The sequence below is a fragment of the Dipodomys spectabilis genome, unplaced genomic scaffold (genome assembly GCF_019054845.1).
Source record: "Dipodomys spectabilis isolate Male_0828 unplaced genomic scaffold, ASM1905484v1 ptg000329l, whole genome shotgun sequence".
Classification (NCBI taxonomy): Eukaryota; Metazoa; Chordata; class Mammalia; order Rodentia; family Heteromyidae; genus Dipodomys; species Dipodomys spectabilis.
This window is the reverse complement of record NW_024871006.1, coordinates 4638333-4659810: the sequence shown is the minus strand read 5'-3', so window position 1 is coordinate 4659810 and position 21478 is coordinate 4638333. Positions and strand designations below refer to the sequence as shown.

The window sequence follows — 21478 nt, the reverse complement described above, 5'->3', positions numbered from 1 at the left end:
GTCTCAAATGTTAGGGCGCTCACCTTGAGCTGGAGCTCAGGGACAGCGCCCAGGCCCAGAGTTCAAGCCCCACGACTGACCCAAAAAAAAAAAAAAAAAAAAGTAGTGCTGTGGCTCAGTGGCAGAGTACTAGCCTTGAACATCAGGATGCTCAGGGACAGCACTCAGGCTCTCAGTTCAAGCCCCACAACTGACCAAAACAAAACTGGTGGTGGATCCTAGCTACTCAAGAAGCTGAGATACAGGGACAAGGGTTGGGTTAAAACAGCTTGAGACCCCTTCTCAGCCAATAGGTAGACTAGTGGGACACACATCATCCCAGCTGCCTGGGAGGCCGAGATTGGTGCTTCCAGGTCAGATGCTAGCCCAGACCTCCTCCGTACCCTCCCCAACCAAAAAAAAAGTAATGTGAAACCCTATCTTAGTGGAAGAAGCTGGGCAAAGTAGTGTATGTCTTATCATCTCAGCTATGGTGGGAAGTGTAAAGTAGGAGTATCACAGTCCAGGCCTGTATCAGGAAAACAAGCAAGAGCCTATCTCAAGATAAGCAGTTCAAGACAGGGCTAGAGACATGGCTTAGGCAGTAAAGTTTGAGGTCCTCAGTTTAAACTCCAGCACCAGCTGGGCACTGGTGGATCAAGCCTGTATACTAACTACTCAGGAGGCTGAGATCTGAGGATCACAGTTTGAAGCCAGAATGGACAAGAACATCTCTGAGCCTCTTATCTCCAATTAGCTGCCAAAAAGCCAGAAGTGGAGCTGTGAATCAAGTGGTAGAAGGCCTGCCTTCAGGGAAAACATTAAGGGACTGTGCCCAGCTCTGAATTTTGAGCCCCAGTACTGGCACAAAAAAAGTAATAAATTTCATAAGCGGAAACTCCAAGACGTTTATCTATTTCTAAATTATCCAAGTAGAGTGGGGTGCCAGTGGCTCATGTCTGTGATCCTAGCTACTCAGGAAGCTGAGATCTGAGGACTGAGGTTCAAAGCCAGCCAGGGCAGGAAAGTCCACGAGACTCTTATCTCCAATTAGCCACCAGAAAACTGGAAGTGGCACTGTGGCTCAAGGGGTAGAGTGCTTAGGGACAACGCCCAGGCCCAGAGTTCAAATCCCATGACTCACAAAAAAAAAAAAAATCATGGTTCCTGCTTCTTAGCAGTGCTGCACACCACCCTAAGTGCTGGCTGCTGCTACAGCCCTCAGCCGAGCATCAGCCTGGCCCACGAATTGGGTCTGTAGACATAGCGGGTGGGCAGGTGGCTGGGCTCTCACCTGCTCGCAGAGAAGCTGGAGGCAGTAGGGATGGCTGAAGTTCTCCCGGGGATAGAACACCTGGAGGAGGACACGGGAGAGCCAAGGTAAAGCTGGGACCCCCGCAGGCTGCCCAGAGGCCAGGCTGAGGCCCCGCCCCCAGGCCCACCTCCTTGCGTAGGAACAGCTTCCAGGGTGCGCTGGCATAGGAGAAGCACACGCTGCCAGACGGGGTCAGTAGCTGGGTGCAGACCCCTTGGTCCTCCATGGGCTCCCTCAAGGCTGCAGGGGATGGGTGAGGAGATCAGGCAAGGGGGTGCAGGGAAGGGGAGACCTTCATTCTTGTCACCTCCAGCTACCTCACTGCGGGCCTCTGAACCTTCCTTTCCGGCTCTAAACTTTCTGGTGTCCCTGACCACGTCACCCTTGGCCACTAGATGTACCCTCTGAGCTGTCAGCATGCATCAAGGGCAACACCCTATGTGTCAGTCCCCCAGTGCCAGACAGTGCCAGCGGGCGCCCAGGGCCTTGCTCGCAGCAGGAACCTGGAAGCCGGGCCTCCATGGCTCCAAAGTCCAGAACCCGAACAGCTGACTTCAGCCGTATGGAGGTGACTTCAGCCACGGGTCCCAGGTGGTGGTTGAGTGAGTAAAGCCTGCTGCAGTGGGCGGGGGGGGGGGGGGGGCGGGGGGAACGCTAGGGGTCCTCACCACGAGGCTCCGCTGAAGAGATGCTGGGGGGTTCAGGCAGAGGCAGTGGGGGTGCCGGTGGAAGAGGGGGTGTCTGGGCTATGGGCAAGTTTGGCCCAAACAGATTCTGAAGAGGCCCCTGCTTTTCCTTGATAGAGCTGGAGGGCCCGAGTCGTGGCAGGGCCTTGGGTTTTGGAGCCACGGCTGGCGGGGGGCCTTTGTCTAGGTTGTGGGACGGTATCTGGGAGAGACAGAGGAAAGCAGGAGGGTGGAGTCTATGGCTGAACCCCGGATGCCTGGGCAGGCAAGCCCAGGTCTGGAAGGGATGGGCGTGGGGGAAGGGGACACAGGCCCCGGGACTCACCGATGGCGCTGACTGGGTGCTGTGGATACCCAGCTTGGCCAGAGCCTCATCCTTGGGATCATTTTTCTTCAGGAAAGTTTTGGGAGGCCTGGTAGGAGAAAGAAAAGGTCACCAGGTCTGGGGGTGTGGGGGGGGGGGGCGTTTCTTGAGGAGCGAGGCAGCCCCAGTCCCTCCCCGGGGCGCACCTGGCTGGCTGCACGGGCACGGGCACAGGGCTCGGACGGCTCTGGTACATCCGGATGATGTTGCGGATCTCCTTGCTGGGCTCTGGGCGCTGCGGAGTGGGGTTCGAGCTGTGTGGCCTGGGCTCCCTGGCCCGGGCCGGCACTGCCTCCTTGGCTGGCTCTGCCTTGGCCTCTTTTGCAGCCTCCTTGGCTGGCTCTGCCTCTGCCTCTTTTGCAGCTTTATCCCCGCTTTGTTTCAAGGGCTTTTTCACAACTGCGGGAGGAGGAGGGGGCGGCTCTGACAACAAGAAGAAAGATGAGTAAACACTATGTACAATTGGGGGGGGAGGCCAGGCCCCTGCCCGGCTGTCCTACCTGCTCTGCTTCCCTCTTCCTCCTCTTCCTCCGTCTCTCCCCCCTGGGGAATCTGGACTTTGGGTGGAGATTTCACCATCTTCACCTTGATCTGTTGTTGCCCTGTCAATGTCCCGGGTGGCAAGGTGTGTCTGTCACCCACGGCCTGGCTGAACCCTGGCCATACCGTTCTGACAGGGGAGCTGAGGAGGACGCCCCGCCATCCCCTGGCCAAGTGCAGGGTGGAGGCACCCTTACCCATCTTCTGGAAGTACTCCCGTTTCTGCTGGAAGCTCTCGGGGTGGCCAGGGCTGTGTTCAGCTTCCTCTGCGAAGTCCTCCTGGCAGAAGGAAGAGGTGAAGTGCGGGGCACCCGTCCCGCCCCCTCCCTAAACCTTCTTGCCCACACCGTCCTGAGAGTCTCATCTCTGCAAGCCTGGTACCCATGGCCCACACTCCAGCCCCCCACGGGCCGCCTGGCCTCAGCTCCTCACCCTCCAGCAGGCACCCATGGGTTCCGGATCGCTCTCTGGCGCCTCTTGAGGAGTGGGGGGCTTCTTGGACTTGGGGGTGGTGGCCGGGGATGGGGCTTGGGAGGTGGCTCTGGAGGCCTGTGCCTGGCGCTGGCGCTGCTGGCTCTGCTGCTCCAGAGACAGGCTCATGGCCTGGGTGGTCATCTGCTGGGCCTAAAGGAGAGGGGTGGCAGGCCTGGTAAAGAGCCCCTGGCCAGCACCGGCCGCTGAGCCTGCCTCCCGCCCCCCCCAGGTGGCCCCCACGGGCCCAGCCGCGTGTACCAGGATCAGCGCCTGCTGGTTGATGAAGTTCTGCTGCTGGACTGCCAGCTGCTGTGTGTCCAGGCTGGGAAGCTGCGGCGGGTGGCGGCGGCACCATCATGGCTGCGGGGGCCACGGGTAAGAACACAGACGGTGAGGACAGTGGCCAGGTTCAGGCTCTAGGCGCCCTGTGCTTTCTGGATGCCTGGCAGGGACCCTGGTACCCCTGGCTCAGGCTTACCTGGGATAGCAGGGACGGGAGCCATCGCTGGCATCATAGGCACAGGTGCGGGCACCATGGCTGGCTGGTACCCGGGCATCTGCATCATCCCTGGGTATACTGGGGGACAGGGCCTCCTGGGTGAGTCCCCATGGGGGCCTGCATACCTCCAGCTAGGCACTGGCCACCAAGGTCTGCCCAGAATACCCATCCCCGGCTGCCTGAGGGCTTCCATGCTACCCCTGCCTGTGCTGGAGGTCCCGGAGAGCACCAGCCCATACTTACCCATGGGGTAGCCCTGCTGCTGCGAGGGGCCCACGGAGCCCCCTCCCTTCATGCGGCTGCTCAGGGCCCAGCCTTGGTCCAGATCCTAAAGGGACAAAGGCAAACCCAGAAGGGGCAGCGGAGGCCTCAGAGGAGTCGGGGGGAGGGTGGGGGGAGGAGAGGGGGAGGGTGGGGGAGGGGGAGGGGGAGGGTGGGGGAGGGGGAGGGGAGGGGGAGGGTGGGGGAGGGGGGAAGGGTGGGGGAGGGGAGGGGGAAGGTGGGGGAGGGGAGGGTGGGGGAGAGGAGGGGGAGGGGAGGAGAGGGGAGGGGGAGGGTGGGGGGAGGGGAGGGGAGGGGGAGGGTGGGAACACTTACACTGAGGCCTGGGGTGAGGACAGGCTCAAAGAGGTGGTCCAGGAAGCCATCCAAGCTCCCAGCGGGCCGGGCCTCGCCTGCAGAGTGGGGACAGGCTGGGGTGTCCTTCCAGAGTGACATGGATGCCACCCCCAAGTCCTCTGCTGAACCCCAATGTGCCTCACCTGTGTGATATCTGCCGGGCAGGATTGGGGCGGGACCTGGAGGAAGTCCTGGGGGCAAAGAGGGGGCCTGGACGCCAGGGGCCGGGGGGATGTCCTCGGCTCTGCAGAAAACAGAGTACCTAGCTGGGTGGTGCCCAGACCAAGTGGAAATGTGGAGGCTGCTGTGGGGGCTGACCCCAAGCCGGAGGTAGAGGCTCAGGTGGAAGGGCGAGGCCTGTAGCAGCACCCACACATTCCAAGTGTTAGCCGGGTGCTACAGGTAGGGGTCACCGGCTGGGAAAGGGGCAGGCTGGGGACAGGGGTGTTGGGCGGCACCTACAAGTCAAAAGAAGTGAAGGGGTAGCTGTGGGGGTCAGCCGGGTCCCCCAAGTCCTCCATCTGGCCTATCAGGTCCAGCACAAAGTCACAGCCAGACAAGTCCTGCCAGGCGTCCTCAGAATGCAGTGACACAGACCAGCCACGCAGGGGCGCCTCCAGGCCTCTAGGTGGGGACAGGGCCATGCAGTAGGGGTGGTCAAGGAGGCCCACGACCGTCCTGCAGGGGCGGGGGGGGGGGGGGGGGGGGGCGAGGCCTGGAGAAAGGAGTCTAGAGGCCTTTCCAGCCCTTGGCCTGTTCCTGAGTCGCAGGGGACCCAGAGCTCAGTGGCTCAGACAACTCTGAACGTCACTTGCCTATTTGAACATCTCTCTTCTAGTCTCCCATAGCTGTACCACTCAGTCCTGACCTAGGGAGCTAGAATCTGGACTCTATTCTTTACTTGAACTTGAACTCAGTCCCTGATGCTTTTGCTCATCGGCTGGCATTCTACTAACGGAGCCATGCTGCTGGACCCTCACACGGTCCCTTGCTTACAATCTCTTTGCTCTCCATCTCGACATGGTTGGACCTTGCCCACTTACCCTAAAACCCTTTCTCATCCTGCCCCTCGGGGAGCAGCCTCTGTCCCCAGCCCTAGGAGGCACTTGGGAGGGGAGAGGGCCAGGGGGACAAGGGCGGGACAGTGGCCATGGCCACGCGACTCCCCATGCCCACACGCCACACCTGCTCTGCAGGATCCACCCCGCAAACTCCTCTCCCGTGGTCCAGGACTCCACCTCCACCGAGAAGCACTCTTCTGCAGGAGAAGGGGAAGGGACCTGGGTCAGGGACAGCAGGATCCATCGGGACAGTAAAGGCAGCTGTCCCGAGGGCGGGGCAGGGGGAGAGCAAGCTCCCAGATGGGCAGCAGGTGCAGGGAGGGCGGGGAGAGGGGCCTGGGTGGCCACAGGGGGAGGTGGCCATCACCATTGAAGGTGAAGACGTCCAGCGCCATGCGGCCCCGCCGCCATCCGGCCTTCCACTCGAGCTGGGTTGGAGGGTGAGTCCGGGCAGCCCCGGGCGCCAGCGGCGTCTGCTCCAGGGCTTCCAGTAGTTTGTGTTGGCACAGCGCTGCCATGCCCTTGGGGGCCTGGTCAGACACAAATCTGTGGGAGAAAGCGCGGGGCCGCTTGCAAAGCGGGGCAGGGTGGTACAGGGACTCCACTCACCAAGTCCCCGCCCACCGGACTCCTTACTTGAGCAGCGGCTTCTGCAGAGTGGGCGTGGGGGGAAAGGCGCTGAGCAGGACGGCCATGAGGGCCCAGCCCCGCTGGCTCTGCTGCTCATCCGGGTTACGCCAGAGTTGGGTCACCAGCTGGCTGAAGAGTTCATCCCGAAGGCCAGGCCGGCGCAGCCCCTGCCGCACCAGGTACGTGCCCATGGTGTGCTCCTGCCAGGGCTGCAGGGATCCATCCCCCAGGAGCCGCAGCATCTGGAGACACAAAAGCCAGACGGGAGCAGGAGGCAGGACTCCTGCCTGTCCTTCTAAGGTCCCCGCTAGGGCCTGCCCTGCCCTCTCCCTGACATGTCACTCACCACCTTGTTGATCTCCAGAGCATGCTGAGGGGTCTCCCTGTCCAGCCGGGTCAGGGGCCTGGTCAGTGGCTGCCCTGGGCTGGGCAGAGATGGCTCCTGCGGGGGAGGAATGTGGTACAGTGTTTGTCTTCTCTGCTGACCTGCAGGAGGACGGTCCCAGGAGAGCCCTATAGATGCCTGCGTCCCAGGACAGGGGCTGGTGCACGAGTGCTTCTTCAAAAGGCTTGTTTGTTCAGGGCTGGGATGGTGGCTTAGTGGTAGAGTGCTTGCCTAGCATGGCATGAAGCCCTAGGTTCGATTCCTCTGTACCACATACACAGAAAAAGCCAAAAGTGACACTGTAGGGGCTGGGAAGGTGGCTCAGTGGTAGTGCGCTTGCCTTGCATGCCTGAGGCCCTGGGTTTGATTCCTCAGCACCACATAAGCAGAAAAATAAAAGCCGGAAGTGGTGCTATGGCTCAAGTGGTAGCGTGCTAGCCTTGAGCTGAAGAGCTGAGGGACAGCGCCCAGGCTCAGAGTTCAGGCCCCTCGACCGGACGCAAAAAAAAAAAAAAAAATGGCACTGTGGCTCAAGTGGTAAAGTGCTAGCCTTGAGCAAAAAGAAGCTCAGGGACAGTGCCCAGGCCCTGAGTTCAAGCCCCAGGACTGGCAAAAAAGAAAAGAAAAAGGCTTTTTCAGATGGGCACTGGTGGCTCATACTTGTAATCCTAGCTACTCAGGAGGCTGAGATCTGAGGCTCTTGGTTCAAAGCCAGCTCTGGGCAGGCAATTGAAGACTCTTATCTCCAATGAACAGGGGGTGGGGGGTGGGGGGTGGGAGGGGGCAGGGAAGCCAGAAGTAGAGCTGTGGCTCAAGAGGTAGAGCTCTAGCCTTGAGTGTAAAAGATAAAGGAGAGCCGGGTGCCTGTGGCTGAGTCTGTAATCCTAGCTACTCAGGAGGCTGAGATCTGAGGATCGTGGTTCAAAGCCAGCCTGGGCAGGAAAAGTCCATGAGACTCTTATCTCCAATAAACCACTCAGAAAACCAGAAGTGGCACTGTGGCTCAAGTGGTAGAGCGCTAGCTAGCCTTGAGCTGAAGAGCTGAGGGACAGCGCCCAGGCCCAGAATTCAAGCCCCATGACCGACAAAAACAAGCAAAAAAGGTAAGGGAGAGTGCCCTAGACCCTGAGTTCAAGTTCTAGTACCAACACACACACACACACACGGCCTGGGCACTGTCCCTGAGCTTCTTTTGCCCAAGGCTAGCACTCTATCACTTGAACCACAGTACCATTTCTATTTTTTTCTATTTATGTGGTACTGAGGAATTGAACCCAGGGCTTTATGCATGCTAGACAAACACTCTACCACTAAGCCACATTCCCAGCCCCCTTAACTGTTCTGTAATTAGAATATTCACAGTCCTACATTCAAAACACTCAGAAAACATGCAAGAGAATAAACATAAAAATAAAAACTACCGTCAGCTAGGAATAAAGGTATGTGCCTAAAATCCTAACACTCAGGAGGCAGAGACAGGAGAATCAAGAATGCAAGGCCAGCCTGGACTACTCAAATAAACAATCTCTTCTCCTTAACTGCCCACTTCCAGGGTGACCAAGGTGGGCACTGGACCTCTCTTCCCTGTCTTACTCTCTGTGCAAAGACTCTCTGTCTATGCTGTGATGTGGGCAGTTTTGAATGTTCCTTTTGTAGTTTATTCTGGCCAGTTTCCCCGTCATTCGATATTACTTAACAACATGACTTCAAAGGCAGAGCGATGCCAAGAATAAATAACAAAGGTGTGCTTCTCACTGTGAGGTGAGATAGTTCAGTTTATTGGGTATTTTCATAGTCGACCAGCTGTCCCCACAGCCCTGAGGGCCACAGGGAGTGAAGAAAGCAGGGAGGCCCTGCTTCTGCCTGGAAGCTATTAAGGCCCGGGAGTGGCCGGGAGCAGGAAGGGGTCAGGCAGGCCCAGCGTCTCACCTGGAAGCTGATGGAGACGAAGCTGGAGAAGGGAAACTGGTCGATGTCGGCTGGGAGAGACAGGCTGGGCCGGGCAGGAACCTCCGGGGGCATGGATTCCTTGATGGTTCCAGCCAGGACATCTTGGTTGCCTGAGAGTGAATGCCAAGGGGCAGCCCGGAGATGCCCTGGCATAGTGCCAGGTCTGGGACCACCTCTACCGCCCCCTGCAGCGATCAGCATCCATCGACGCCAGCGGGGTCCCGGGAGAGGCCACACCCTGACAGAGCCAAGGGATGGGCGGACTCACCTTCTGCCCTCCGCAGCATAGCAGCCAGCTCTGCTGGGATTTCCAAGCGTCCCAGATCCTGGTGGAGAGGGAAGGCACGTCATCCCGGGGTGATAAACACGTCCCCTCCAAAAAACACAAGGAGGCTGGGCCTGGGCCCCAAACAAGCAGAGCTCCCAAGCGTCCTCCAAGGGAAACTGAGGACCTTGGGGAGTCACGGACACCCCAGTCCTTTGCTCAGAGGTGGCACATGGACGCCACGACCCTTGGCAGCACCCACCTCTCTGCCCTCCCCCCGAAGCTGTGCCAGGCTCAGAACCCCTGCACCTTTCATGTCCCCTACCATGTCTGGCACTTTCTCCCAGGTGCCGCCACTGTGCTGGTCACGCCAGTGCCCGAGCTGTGAAGGCATAGGAGGAGATGTCATTTCTCTGTAAGGCGCTACCCCGGGAGCCTCTCCTCCTGTCCCCCCCCCCCCACCGCCCGGGCGTCTGATGCCAGCGAAGGAAAAGCACAGACCCAGAAAGGCCGGCTGCCCGGGAGTGGTGACGGCTGCCCCGGAGTGGCGGTCCCCACCTGCTGCCTGCCTGCCCCAACCCTCACTGGCTCCTCACTGTGGACGTCACTGCCCGTCTGTCCACTAGAGCACCAGGAAGAGACAGGAAGGGAAGAAATGGTCCTAGAGGACAAACTCCAGCCAGGGAGGGGCCGGTGGGGGGGCGGGCAGAGTATGGGCACTGACCTTTGAGCTTCTTTATGGCCTGCAAATTGGAGTATCAGGCAAGGGAGGGAGCAGGAAGGGCCTACAGGGCCTGGAGGGGAGGGGAGGGGAGGGGAGGGACCCCACCTAAGAAGGGGGAGGCAGGCCCCTGGGCATGAGTAAGAAGAAGAAACACAGAAGCCAGGTGCTGGTGGTTCTCACAGATAATCCTAGCTACTCAGAAGGCTGACATCTGTGGATTGCCGTTCAAAGCCAGCCCATGGAAGGAAAATCCATGAGACTCTTCTCTCTAAGCACTAAAAAAGCTGAAAGTGGAGCTGTGGTTCAAGTGGTAGAGCACTATTTTATTTACTTATATTTTTTTTGTCAGCTGTGGGGCATGAACTCTGGGCCTACGTGCTGTCCCTCAGCTCTTCAGCTCAAGGCCAGCGCTCTACCATTTGAGCCACAATGCCACTTTTAGCTTTCTGGTGGTTCATTGGAGATAAGAGTCTCACAGACTTTGCTGCCCACGCTGGATTGCAACCATGATCCTCAGATCTCAGCCTCCTGAGTAGCTAGGATTACAGGCATGAGCCACCAGTGCTTGGCTAGAGCACTAATTTTGAGTAGAGAAAGTTCTGGGAAAGCTAGTTCCCAGGCCCTGAGTTCAAGCCCTAAGACCAGACCAGAATAAGAAAGAAAGGAAAGAAAGAAAGGAAGGAGGGAGGGAAGGAGGGAGGGAAGGGAAGGAAGGAAGACAAAGGAGAGAGAGAAAGAGAAAAAGAGGAGGAGAACAGAGTGGGGAGAGGGAGAGAGAGAAAGTGAGAGGGAAGGTAAAGGAAGGAAGGGAAGGGCAAGAAAGAAAAAGAAGGAATGGACTGAAGGTAAGGAAGGGAGGGAGGGAGGAAGGAAAGAAGGGAGGAAGGAAGGAAGGAAGGAGGGGAGGAAGGAAGGGAGGGAGGGAGGGAGGAAGGAGGGAGGGAGGGAGGGAGGGAGGAAGGAGGGAGGGAGGAAGGAAGGAAGAAAGGAAGGAAGGGAGGAAGGAGGGAGGGAGGGAGGGAGGGAGGAAGGGAGGGAGGAAGGAAGGAAGGAAGGAAGGAAGGAAGGAGGGAGGGAGGGAGGAAGGGAGGAAGGAAAAGGAAGACCGTGGCTGTGGGACCCCAGCCTGCCCTGGCCGGTCAGAGAGACAAGGGAAGAGCACTGTTTTCTGAAGCTCTCATCCTCGTGGGGTGAGCTGGGGGAGTCACTCTCGTATGGATCTCAGTCCACGGGCCGGCTGAGGCTGGTTGGCTTCTACCCCGAGCCTCCCCACTCCAGCCTCCGCCAGCCCCCTCGCCTGCAGCTTCTGCCGTCTGTGGAGCAGGGGCCGGGCCACCAGAAGGATGGTGCTCAGCTGTCCCAGAGCCGCCCGGCGCCGGAGGTAGCGCTTCCTAGAGGAGGGTACGGGGTTGGGGGAGGGGAATGGGGAGCATGACGTCTCCAAACCTCCACCCCCGGCTGCCAACGGGCTCACGCCTGTAATCCTAGCTACTCAGGAAACTGAGACCTGAGGACTGAGGTTTGAAAGCAGCCTGGACCAGAAAAGTCTGTGAAACTCTTATCTCCAATCAACCACTGAAAAGCCAGAGCAGAGCTGGGACTCAAGTGGTAAGAGTGCCCGGCTTGGGCAGAAAAGCTAAGGGACAGCATTAGGGCCTTGGGTTCAAGCGTCAGAACCGGCCCCCATGAAAAAACAAAAAGCAAAACAACTTCTATGTATCTCCTATTTGGCATCAGACTCCTCTAATCCTAGACAGTATGCAAAGCCCCTGAGGCTGGACAGAAACAACAAAGAACAGGACACTATGGAAGAAGAACAGGTGAACCGAGAGGCTGCTCCGCAAAGGGGATTAAGATCTGACTCTGGAGCTAGGTTATAAGCTTCAAGTCATTTTCTGCCTCATTAGTAACTGGGACCGTGGATGAGTAGCGTTCTTCTCTCTCTTGTAAAATGTAAAAAGCAACATCACGCCGAATGTGGCTCTGCCTGCTGTCCTGGCTTTTCGGGAGGTGGAGGATCATGGTTTCATGTTATCTTGGGCAAATAATAAAAATAATAATAGGGGGCTGGGAAGGTGGCTCAGTGGTAGAGCGCTTGCCTTGCATGTATGAGGCTCTTGGTTCGATTCCTCAGCACCACATAAGCAAAAAGAGAAAAGCCGGAAGTGGCGCTGTGGCTCAAGTGGTAGAGTGCTAGCCTTGAGCTGAAGAGCTGAGGGACAGTGCCCAGGCCCAGAGTTCAAGCCCCACGACCGGACCCAAAAAATAAATAAATAAAATAAAATAAAAAATAATAATGTCTGAGAGACCCCTCCCCATCTCAATAGAGAAAAGCTGGATGCAGTGGTGCATGCTGGTCATTTCAGCTATGGCAGGGAGTCTAAAATAGTAGGATCATAGCTGGACACCTGTGGCTCACACCTGTAATCTTAGCTACTCAGAAGGCTAAGAGCTGAGGATCATGGTTCAAAGCCAGGCCGGGCAGGAAAGTCCATGAGACTCTTATCTCCAATAAACCACTTAGAAAACCGAAGTGGCGCTGTGGCTCAAGTGGTAGAGAGCTCACCTTAAGCTGAAGAGGTAAGGGACAATGCCCAGGCTCAGAGTTTAAGCCCCACAACCAAAAAAAAAAAAAAAAAAATTGCCTTAAGCCAGGACAGGAGAAGATGCATGGCCTCATATACCTAATTTCTGCTGAATAGATCTTTCTTGCTCTAAAGTGGAGAGCAGACTAGAAAGGAGCCATCACTACCATCACTACAGTGAAAACCCTCAGTGGCAGGCTCAGGTGGCGCTGGCAGGAATGAGCGTCCTGTGCTCAAGTTCAAGCGCAGGTTGTGTGGGTGATGTGGCAATGCAGTCACGGACTGTCTAGAGCCAAAGTGGGACTTGCCTTGAGAAATCCCCCGATCTCCCCAACCTGGCCCTACTACCTTGAAGAACTGCCCACTCACCCGCCCACTTCAGCCCTGGGCATGAACGCCTGCCCACCTGGCCTGAAGCCCACGCACACGAGCTTGCATCCGGGGCAGGAGGCGGAGGCGCTGGCGGGAGATGCAGACCCGGAGGCCGCGGTGCAGCGTGAGCAAGGCCTGGGCGCGGCGCTGGGCCCAGAGCTGCTCCAGCTGCTGCCAGCCCTGCTCCTGCAGCAGGACCTGTGGGCAGAGGCACTGCAGGCCGGCCAGGCCTGGCGGCGGGGCCCAGCTGCTCCTCGGTCTACTCTGGGGTGCCCAGGACGGCCAGCTGCCCAGCCCCGCTCTGTCTCCCGCCTAAGGGTCGGTCAACCCAGACTTGGTCCATTTGTCCCCAACACACTGCTCCTCTCCAGCACGCCTGCTCCCCTGCTTGCCAGGACCTAGGTGCTCACCTGGGTGACTCCGAGGTGATGGAGAGGCGACTCTGCTCCCAGCGCCTGGGTGAGGATGGCGCCACACCTTTCTCGGTCAGAGCAGTCACCCTGCCCCTCTGTCCCCAGGGCCTGGAACCTGTCCACGGATGCAGAGGTGAGATCACAGCAGCAAGTATTTCCTTTTCTTTTTATTTGTCGGTCGTGGGGCTTGAACCCTGGGCCTGGACGCTGTCCCTCAGCTCTTCAGCTCAAGGCGAGCGCTCTACCACTTGAGCCACAGCGCCGCTTCCAGTTTTCTAGTGGTTTATTGGAGATCAGGGTCTCACGGACTTTCCTGCCTGGTCTGGCTTTGAACCACGATCCTCAGATCTCTGCTTCCTGGGTAGCTAGGATTATCAGCATGAGCCACCGGCTCCCAGCTCCTAGAAGTTTCTGGGCTCCCCGAAGAGAACCACCTTCATCCTCACTGGGATGTGGCGCCCACCCGTCACCGCTCTGCCCGTGTCGCCTGCACATCTCCCCTCAGAAAGGCTCTGATCTCTCACCTCTCTTCCTGTCTCCCTGCTTCTGTCGGTCCTTCCTGACCGCCTCCTGCTTCCCCTCCCCTCGTGAACCGCAGACAGGGCCCACCTCCCCTCAGCCAGGGGCTGCTAGGTAAAGGAGGGGCAGGGACTAACAAAGGGAGGGAGACAAAGAGGAAGAGGAGGGCAGAAAGGCTCCAAGCCCTCCAGGCCCAGGGTCAGAGGAAAGTAGGTTCTCCAGCTGGAGGGAGCCCAGGTTTTCCAGGGCCTACCCTGTCAAGCCCACCAGAGATGCTAGGCCCTTGGCTGCCCTGCCCAGGGGCCTTACCTGACCAGGAAGGCCTGGAAGGGCATGCGCACGGGGAAGTGGGCACTGCGGGTGCCTACAGCCTCCAGGACGCCAGCCTGGCGCAGCTGCTCCGCCACATGGCCCACGTCGAAGAGGCCCGGGAGCTATGGCCAGAGACGGCAGTGAGTATGGATGTCCAGGGGGTTCGTGCTGAGGGGAAGGGGAGAAGGGGAGGAGCATGGGAGGGGGGGGGGAATCCTGGGGTGGGAAGAGAGAGCTCACCTTTCCAGGGTTAGGGTTCAGGCACTGGATGACATAGATGCGGCTCCTGCTTGCATAGAAAAGAAGGCACTGAACACAGACCAGCTCCCCCCCCCCACCACCACAGGCTGCTTCCAACCTCTTGGTGGCCCATGGGGGACACTGTCCTCACCTGCCCAGCCGTGACAGGAGGGCCTCCAGGGACTGCTGGAAGCGAGAGGCCAGAGTAGCTTTCCCTGGCTTTCCCAGCGCCTGGGGCTCTGCATCCTCGAACAGGCTGCCCACGAGCTGCAGGGCGAGATGAGTCTGAGCCTGCTCCCATCCCTGGCCGCCTACAGCTCTGGGGAGCAGGCGGGCCTGGCATGCTTGGCCGTTCAGAGCATAGGGAGAAGAGGCCAGGCTGGGAGGGGGCAGGGTGCGTGGGGGGCCCGCACACCTGCAGCTGGCTCTGGCGAAGCATCTCCACCACAGCGGGGTCCGGGTGGTCTCGATTCCTGTGTAAAAACTTGTGAACCTGCCAGAGAAGATGCGAGGGAGGGCAGAGGGAGAGCCAAGCCAAGCAAGAAGGCTAGGGATAGGCTCAGCTCCACTGCCTGCTGACCCCACGTGGGTCACCTGCCGGACTCTATGCCATTCCACGGATCCCTCCATTTCTGAGCAAATCTCTCCCCCAGCCTCTGCGTCTTCAATACTTCATTGATTGCCCTGAGGTATGTCTCCAGCTAAAAACCTCAGAAAACTTTCAGCAAGGCCCATTTCCCAGCTGGGCACCAGTGGCTCACGCCTGTCATCCTGGCTCAGGAGGCTGAGATCTGAGGATCAAGGTTCGAAGCCAGCCCCAGCAAAAAAGTTCCCACGTGTCTCCTCGTCTCACTCTTCTTTGCTGCCTCCTCCACCCCCACCACCACCTTCCCTCCTCCTCCTCCCTAGAAACAGAGCATGGTACCCCCTCCGGGGAGCCATGATTCTCCCCACTTCAAACCCATCACATGGTATCTCCCTGTATGCCAGCCCCCCACCCCCACCCCTAAATGAGAAGCAGGTGCTCAGTCTCCCTGATAGACATGGAACTCAGAAGGGGAAAGCAAAATTCATTCAGGAAGCACCTGCCAGGCCACGTCAGAGCTACTAAACCTCTTAAACCTCCTCACGCTGTTAGAACACAGATTCCTGTGCCCATTTCACAGAGGAGAAGAGGGAGGCACAGAAAGCCTAGTCCTCTGCTGAGTTCTGGGCTTGTGCTCTGTCCAGACAGTCCCTGGTCTCCCTCCTCCACCCCATCTCAGTCAATCATGCTCAGAACTGGGTGGGGCCTGTGGACCAGGTGGGGACCCAGGGCCAGGCTTTGGAAGGGAGCACATGCTGGATAACTCTGCACAGGAGGGGACACTAAGGTCGCCCTGCCTCATGTCCCTGAGATCAGATACCTGGTAGGTGACAGCCCCGGCATAATGCCGCACCGTGAAGATGGGAAGAGGCAGCTGGGGCTTGGCATAGCTGTGGTGGTCGCTGTGGTGGTAGTGGCACTTCTGGAGGAACGTGTGGTCCGTGGCCTGATGAGGGAAGAGGTGGCTCATGCCATTTCCTGCCTGGACCACTGGAGCCACACCCCAGCCCTTTGTGCTTTAGGTTGTTTTTCAAACAGGTGTTTCTACTCAGGCCAGCCTGAGACACAATCCTACGTAGCCAGGATGATAGGCGCCACCACACCCAGCTTTTATTGGTTGAGATGGGGTCTTGAGAACTTCTTTGCCCAGGTTGGTCTGGTTCAGCCATCTTCTTCATCTGTATCTCCTGAGCAGCTCGGATTACAAGGATACGCTACTGAGCTCAGCTTAATGACTTAATTTTAAACCATCAAGTAAGATTCCAGAAAGTCAAATAGCCTCAGGCTCAGGAGCTTCTTCAGTCAGTGCTAGATTGTGGAGGATGCCTGACAGGAGGGGAAGGAAATAGGGTCCAGGGGTTTTAAAACAAGCATAGCGATCGTTCCTATGAATATAGTCCCACAATTACAGCTTCTGAACAAGTCATGAAAGGTCCCTTTCAAAACAGAATCCAGGTAGGAGGTTATTTTATGGAGCTAATGAATATGTTGCGGTGTAGCAATAAACACAAGGAACCCTTCAGACAGGCCCAACCCACCTGGGGCTCAGCAGAGCTCAGAGGAAGCATGCATGATGGATCTGCTGTGTTGTAACTGCACTTGGATACAAGTGTTGAGATAGAAAGTGGGATGAGGCTGCAGTGAGACGCAATGGAACACGGAGGCCTGATGGGCAGAGGGCCATCAAGAAGCAGCATGGAAGCCAGATGCCCATGGCTCACGCCTGTAATCTTAGCTACTCAGGAGGCTGAGATGGAAGGATCATGGTTCAAAGCCAGCTTGGGCAGGAAAGCCTGTGAGACTTTTATTTTTTTTTGCTGGTTCTGGGGCTTGAACTCTGGGCCTGGGCACTGTCCCTGAGCTCTTCAGCTCAAGGCAAGCACTCTACCACTTGATGGTGCCACTTCTGGCTTTTTCTGTTTATGTGTCACTGAGAAAGCGAACCCAGGGCTTCATACATGCTAAGCAATCACTCTACCACATTCCCAGCCCACTTCTGGCCTTTTCTGAGTCATTTATTGGGGTTTAGGAGTGTGGTGGACTTTTCTGCCTGGGATGGCTTTGAACCACAATGTTCAGATCTCAGCCTCCTGTGTGAGACTCTTACCTCCAATTAACCACCAGGAAACCAGAAGTAGATCTGTGGCTCAAAGTGGTAGTGTACCAGCCTTGAGCACAAATACTCAGGGACAGTGCCCAGGCCCTGAGTTCGAGACCCATGATCAACAACAACAACCACAAAAGAAGTTGCATGGAGCTGGGCACTGGTGGCTCATACCTGTAATCCTAGCTACTCAGGAAGCTGAGATCTAACAATCTCAGTTCAAAGCCAGCCTAGGCAGGAAAGTATCTGAGATTCTTATCTTCAGTTAGCCAGTGAGAAGTGGAGGTGTGGTTCAAGAGGTCAAGCACCAAGCCATGAATGAAAAAGCCAAGCAAGAGCTCAAGGCCCTGAGTTCAGGCCTCAGTACCAGCACACATGCATGCATGCATGCGCGCACACACACACACACACACACACACACACACACACACACCATGGTTCTGAGATTTGCCCTCTATTGGCTGGAGGCCTGTGTGAAGCCTGGGGCCTCCACAAGCTCCCCTCAGGTCCCCACTGCTCTGCCCACCAGACACTATTGTCCCATTTCTGTGGCAAGGACACAAGAACCTCAGCAGCCAGGGCTGTGAGGCAGCTTTGAGGGGGGTCGGGCCTCTTACTCTGTGCTCCTGACTGGAGGGGGCCGTGCCATGCCCCAGGCCTCACCTGGGACAGCCATGTCTGGGCCTCCAGAAGACTCAGGAGGCTGTGGGGTCTGTCCACCAGGAGGTCCAGGCAAGACTCCCTCAGGGGCTGAGCGACAGGCGCCCAGGGCAGCTGCTCCCGCCGGCACTCCTCCTGGGAAACACCAGCAGGGGGCCATTTACTCCCTGTCTGGAAGTGGGGTAGGGGGGGCTCACCAACCCTTCCATTTTATAAACAGGGAAACTGAGCCTCCAAAGGACCGGGCCACTGTCCCGGCTGCTGGGCAGTGCCCGTGTCCCCTCACCTCCTCCTGGGCCTGCAGCTTCTGGCTGGAGAAGAGCTGCAGCCGCTCGCTGGCCAGGTTGCTGCACAGCTGCTCCAAGCCATTCACACGCAGCGCCTGCGCACACGTGCAGTCAGGAGGGCTGAGCACGTGCGCAGTGAGGAAGGTGGGCAGGGCATGGGGCTCAGGGAAGAGTGGTTCCCCAGGGCCCAGTCCAGAGTGCTCGGCCTCCCTTCAGCCACCCACAGCCTGCCTCCTCTCCAGGACCACTGTGAGCCTCTGGGGCTCGGTCCCTGAGGGCCTGCAGGGGCCTCTTCCTACTTGCTAATTTGCTAGTGGCTGCTACCTCCAAGAAGCCTTCGGGCCTTCCCCTAATTGGCTTCAGCACTCCACAGAGAACCCCCCCTTCAAGCAGCTTTGTGCACCCCCAAACAAGAGTGCACCTACATGCACACTCCCTCTAGGGAAGAGGATGGTCACCAGGGACATGCTGGGGAGAGCAAGACCAATAGGATGAAGAGGGACTAAGGGGAGGGGGCATCTCCCCTCCCTCCAGCCCCTCCTTGCTGTTTCAAGGAAGTGAATCTTCTGGAAAAGGGTGTAGAGTCATAACCCATGAAGATTTGGGTGACTCCTGCCCTCCCCTCTTGCTGTGTGGGAAGCTAGGCTGTGGGCAGACCCGTCCCAGGGCTTCCATAACTCCCTGCAATACCAAGCAGCATAGAAGTCTCCATAGACAATGTCAGGACAGAAGGGAACAAGGCCGACGGTCCCTAAGGAGCATGTAGCTCTCTTGGGGCCCATCCCTTGTGATAGGTCCTGTAACAATTCCTACTTTGGCCGGGCACCAGTGGCTTACATCTGTAATCCTAGCTACTCAGGAGGCTGAGATCTGAGGATAGAGGCTCAAAACTAGCCTGAGCAGGAAAGTCCCTGAGACTCTTTTCCAATTAACAACCAGAAAACTGGAAGTGGTGCTGTGGCTCAGGTGGTAGAGCACTAGTCTTGAGCTGAAGAGCTGAGGGACAGCGCCCAGGCCCAGAGTTCAAGCCCCACAACTCACAAAAATCAAAAACCAAAAACCAAACAAGAATTCCTACTTCACAAATGCTAGCTTCAGAGAGGTTAGCTTACTTGTGGGAAATCACACAGCTAGGGGTGGCAGAACTCAAATCTAGCAGCTTTGGTACTCCTAGAGTGCTTGCTTTCCCACAGGAAAGTGCTGGGGCTTAACATGGACTCTGACCCCTTCCAAAGAGAAGCCAGGAGGGCTCAGGAGAACCCCTCAAAACAGGCCGCTGCTGGGCGCTGGTGACTCACACCTCTAATCCTAGCTACTCAGGAGGCTGAGATCTGAGGATCATAGTTCAAACCCAGCCCAGGCAGGAAAGTCCCTGAGACTCTTATATCCAATTAACCACCAGAAAACCGGAAGTGGAGCTGTAGCTCAAAGGGGTAGTGGTAGAGTGCTAGACTTGAGTTAAAAAAGAAACAAAACCTCAGGGGCAGTGCCCAGGCCCTGAGTTCAAGGCCCAGGAATGACAAAAACAAAACAAAACAAAATCAACCAACCAACCAAAAAAACCCAACTGTGCAGCTGAGCTCAGTGAGGAGAAAGCTCCAAGGTTCCCTGACAGCCTTCATCAGACTCCGTTCAAGTCCCCAGAGGTAGGCCTGGTCCCTCCCCTCACCATCCCTGCTTCCCTCACAGCCTCACCCCAGCATCCACCCACAGGGAGCCAGCAGAGGCCCAGAGCCAGGCAGCCAGGTGGCTCCAGGGGAACAGCAATCCCCCCCAGACATTCATCATCAAGAAGAGATGGGCACTGCCTGTCCTGGGCCCCAACCCCGGGGGTGACCTCAAAGCCATAGGCGTCCACGACAGTAATGCTGCCCACGCTGCCTCCCTCCGCGGGTGGAGCCAGCCGTGTGTTGATCCTCCTCAGGAGCCAGTTGAAGAGCCGCAGGTACAGGGCTTTGGCCAGGGCGTTCCTGCGGATGCCACAGTGAGCCACGTGGAACTCAGCACCAGGCCTGCCTCGGGTGGCACTCCTGACCCCAGGGCCACCTGGCGTCAATGGCGCTTTCCACAGGCAGAGATCTGGAGACCCGGCCGTAGGGTGTTTCCTGCAGGCCGGAGGGGTGTCTGAGGAGCCTCAGGCCTGTGATATGGCTCTGGCAGGTCCCCCTTTCTCCAGCACCCCGGGGCTCACCATGACCCTCGTGGTCACAGCTCCCGCCAGTTGCTCCGGTGGCACCTGCAGCAACCGGGCTGCCGTGTGGATCTCGGCCCAGCTGGACACAGTGGCCACTTCCTGGAACTCCCGCTGGACAGAGAGGGTCAGGGAGACTCTGCTTGTGGACGGTTTCCCTGCCAGGGCAGAGGCGGGGCTGTGCTTCGGGCAGCTGCCCTGTCAGTGGAATCGATGAGCACGGGGGGGGGGGGGGGGGGGAACCGGGGCTGGGGGGAGCCGGGCTGGGGGCTGGGGGGGGGAGATCGGGGCTGGGGGGAGCCGGGCTGGGGGGGGGAGATCGGGGCTGGGGTGAGCCGGGCTGGGGGGGGGATCGGGGCTGGGGGGAGCCGGGCTGGGGGGGGGAGATCGGGGCTGGGGGGAGCCGGGCTTGGGGGGGGGGAGATCGGGGCTGGGGTGAGCCGGGCTGGGGGGGGGGATCGGGGCTGGGGGGAGCCGGGCTGGGGGGGGAGGATCGGGGCTGGGGGGAGCCGGGCTGGGGGGGGGGGGAGATCGGGGCTGGGGTGAGCCGGGCTGGGGGGGGGAGATCGGGGCTGGGGGGAGCCGGGGGGGGAGATCAGGGCTGGGGTGAGCCGGGCTGGGGGGGGGAGATCGGGGCTGGGGGGAGCCGGGCTCCAGGTATGAGTGTAAGTCCTGACTGTTCTCCATTGCTAGATGGACAGCTCTAGAAAGTTCTTTCCCTGAACTCCACTGCCTTGCTGCTAAGGGGGAACTGATGTCTCTTCTATCATGGGGCTGTCATGAAAACTAAGTTAAAAAAACAAACAAACATGTATCAAGCAATTTGCTGAGCGCTGGGCACGTAATAACTGCCAGTCAGTGCCGGTGTTCTGAGGGGTGGCGCTGGGTACACAAGGCATTGGGAGGAATAGAGAGGCACCAGGGCTGTTTTCTCATTTCTGTAATGGCAATCTGCCTGCTTTTAGGACAGCTCAAGGCTTTGGAGTTTCTTACTGCTCTGACAGTTCAAACCGCCCTCGCCCATCTGGCGTGCCCACAGGGGAAGCCCACCTCTGAGGACGAGAAGCAGATGTTGCCCAGATGTAGGATGATGGCCAGCACAGTCCACACCGCGGTGAGCTCCTCGGGGCGCAAGCCCAGGGCCTGCAGAGCCTTTGCCAGCTCGGCGAAGTCCAGGGCTTCCTCTTTGCCCTGGAGCCTACAGGCCCGGCCCTGCAGAGCGTGGCAAACAGTCAGGATTTGGCAGTCATGCTGTCCCCCTCAGAGCCCTGACCCACAGCCATCCCCACCCGCCACCCCCAGAGCCTCACCCTCACCTGGTTAAGGTAGTGGTAGGTCTCAGGTCCCTGCAGGGAGAGCTGCTCCCGCTCCATGGGGCCCAACCCCCCCAGCAGCTCATAAAACACATGGAAGCTCCTCTCAGCTTGGGCCTGAGGGCAAAAGATTGGCTCAGGGACAGAAGTGCATAGGGACCACATTCCTGTCCCACCCCCCTCTTCCCACTCCAGGGCAAGGGATGGTATGATCAAGTGGATGGCTCTTAGCCAGGCGCCCGTAGCTCACACCTGTCATCCTAGCTACTCAGGAGGCTGAGATCTGAGGATCCCAGTTCAAAGCCAGCCTGGGCAGAAAAGTCCATGAGACTCTTATCTCCCATAAACCACCCCCAAAACTGGAAATGGTAGAGTGCTAGCCTTGAGCTGAAGAGCTCAGGGACAG

General features: G+C 58.2%; 1 protein-coding gene across 1 annotated transcript in view; it reads right to left on the bottom strand.

Moving 5' to 3' along the window:
- Myo15b (myosin XVB) overlaps positions 1-21478 on the bottom strand; it is a 32974-nt gene that overhangs the window by 7386 nt on the left and 4110 nt on the right. Inside the window, 38 exon segments of the mRNA XM_042702642.1 lie at positions 1274-1333; positions 1422-1534; positions 1963-2163; positions 2290-2393; positions 2491-2767; positions 2845-2946; positions 3082-3163; positions 3317-3508; positions 3617-3695; positions 3697-3718; positions 3837-3935; positions 4101-4185; positions 4455-4531; positions 4619-4719; positions 4938-5099; positions 5661-5733; positions 5904-6082; positions 6173-6408; positions 6513-6608; positions 8481-8611; positions 8770-8827; positions 9092-9148; positions 9268-9388; positions 10699-10881; positions 12482-12645; positions 12858-12975; positions 13689-13813; positions 13932-13977; positions 14083-14198; positions 14347-14424; positions 15338-15463; positions 17285-17416; positions 17568-17663; positions 19406-19538; positions 19615-19673; positions 19760-19873; positions 20810-20971; positions 21076-21189. Coding sequence (XP_042558576.1) covers positions 1274-1333; positions 1422-1534; positions 1963-2163; positions 2290-2393; positions 2491-2767; positions 2845-2946; positions 3082-3163; positions 3317-3508; positions 3617-3695; positions 3697-3718; positions 3837-3935; positions 4101-4185; positions 4455-4531; positions 4619-4719; positions 4938-5099; positions 5661-5733; positions 5904-6082; positions 6173-6408; positions 6513-6608; positions 8481-8611; positions 8770-8827; positions 9092-9148; positions 9268-9388; positions 10699-10881; positions 12482-12645; positions 12858-12975; positions 13689-13813; positions 13932-13977; positions 14083-14198; positions 14347-14424; positions 15338-15463; positions 17285-17416; positions 17568-17663; positions 19406-19538; positions 19615-19673; positions 19760-19873; positions 20810-20971; positions 21076-21189 — 4473 coding nt within the window.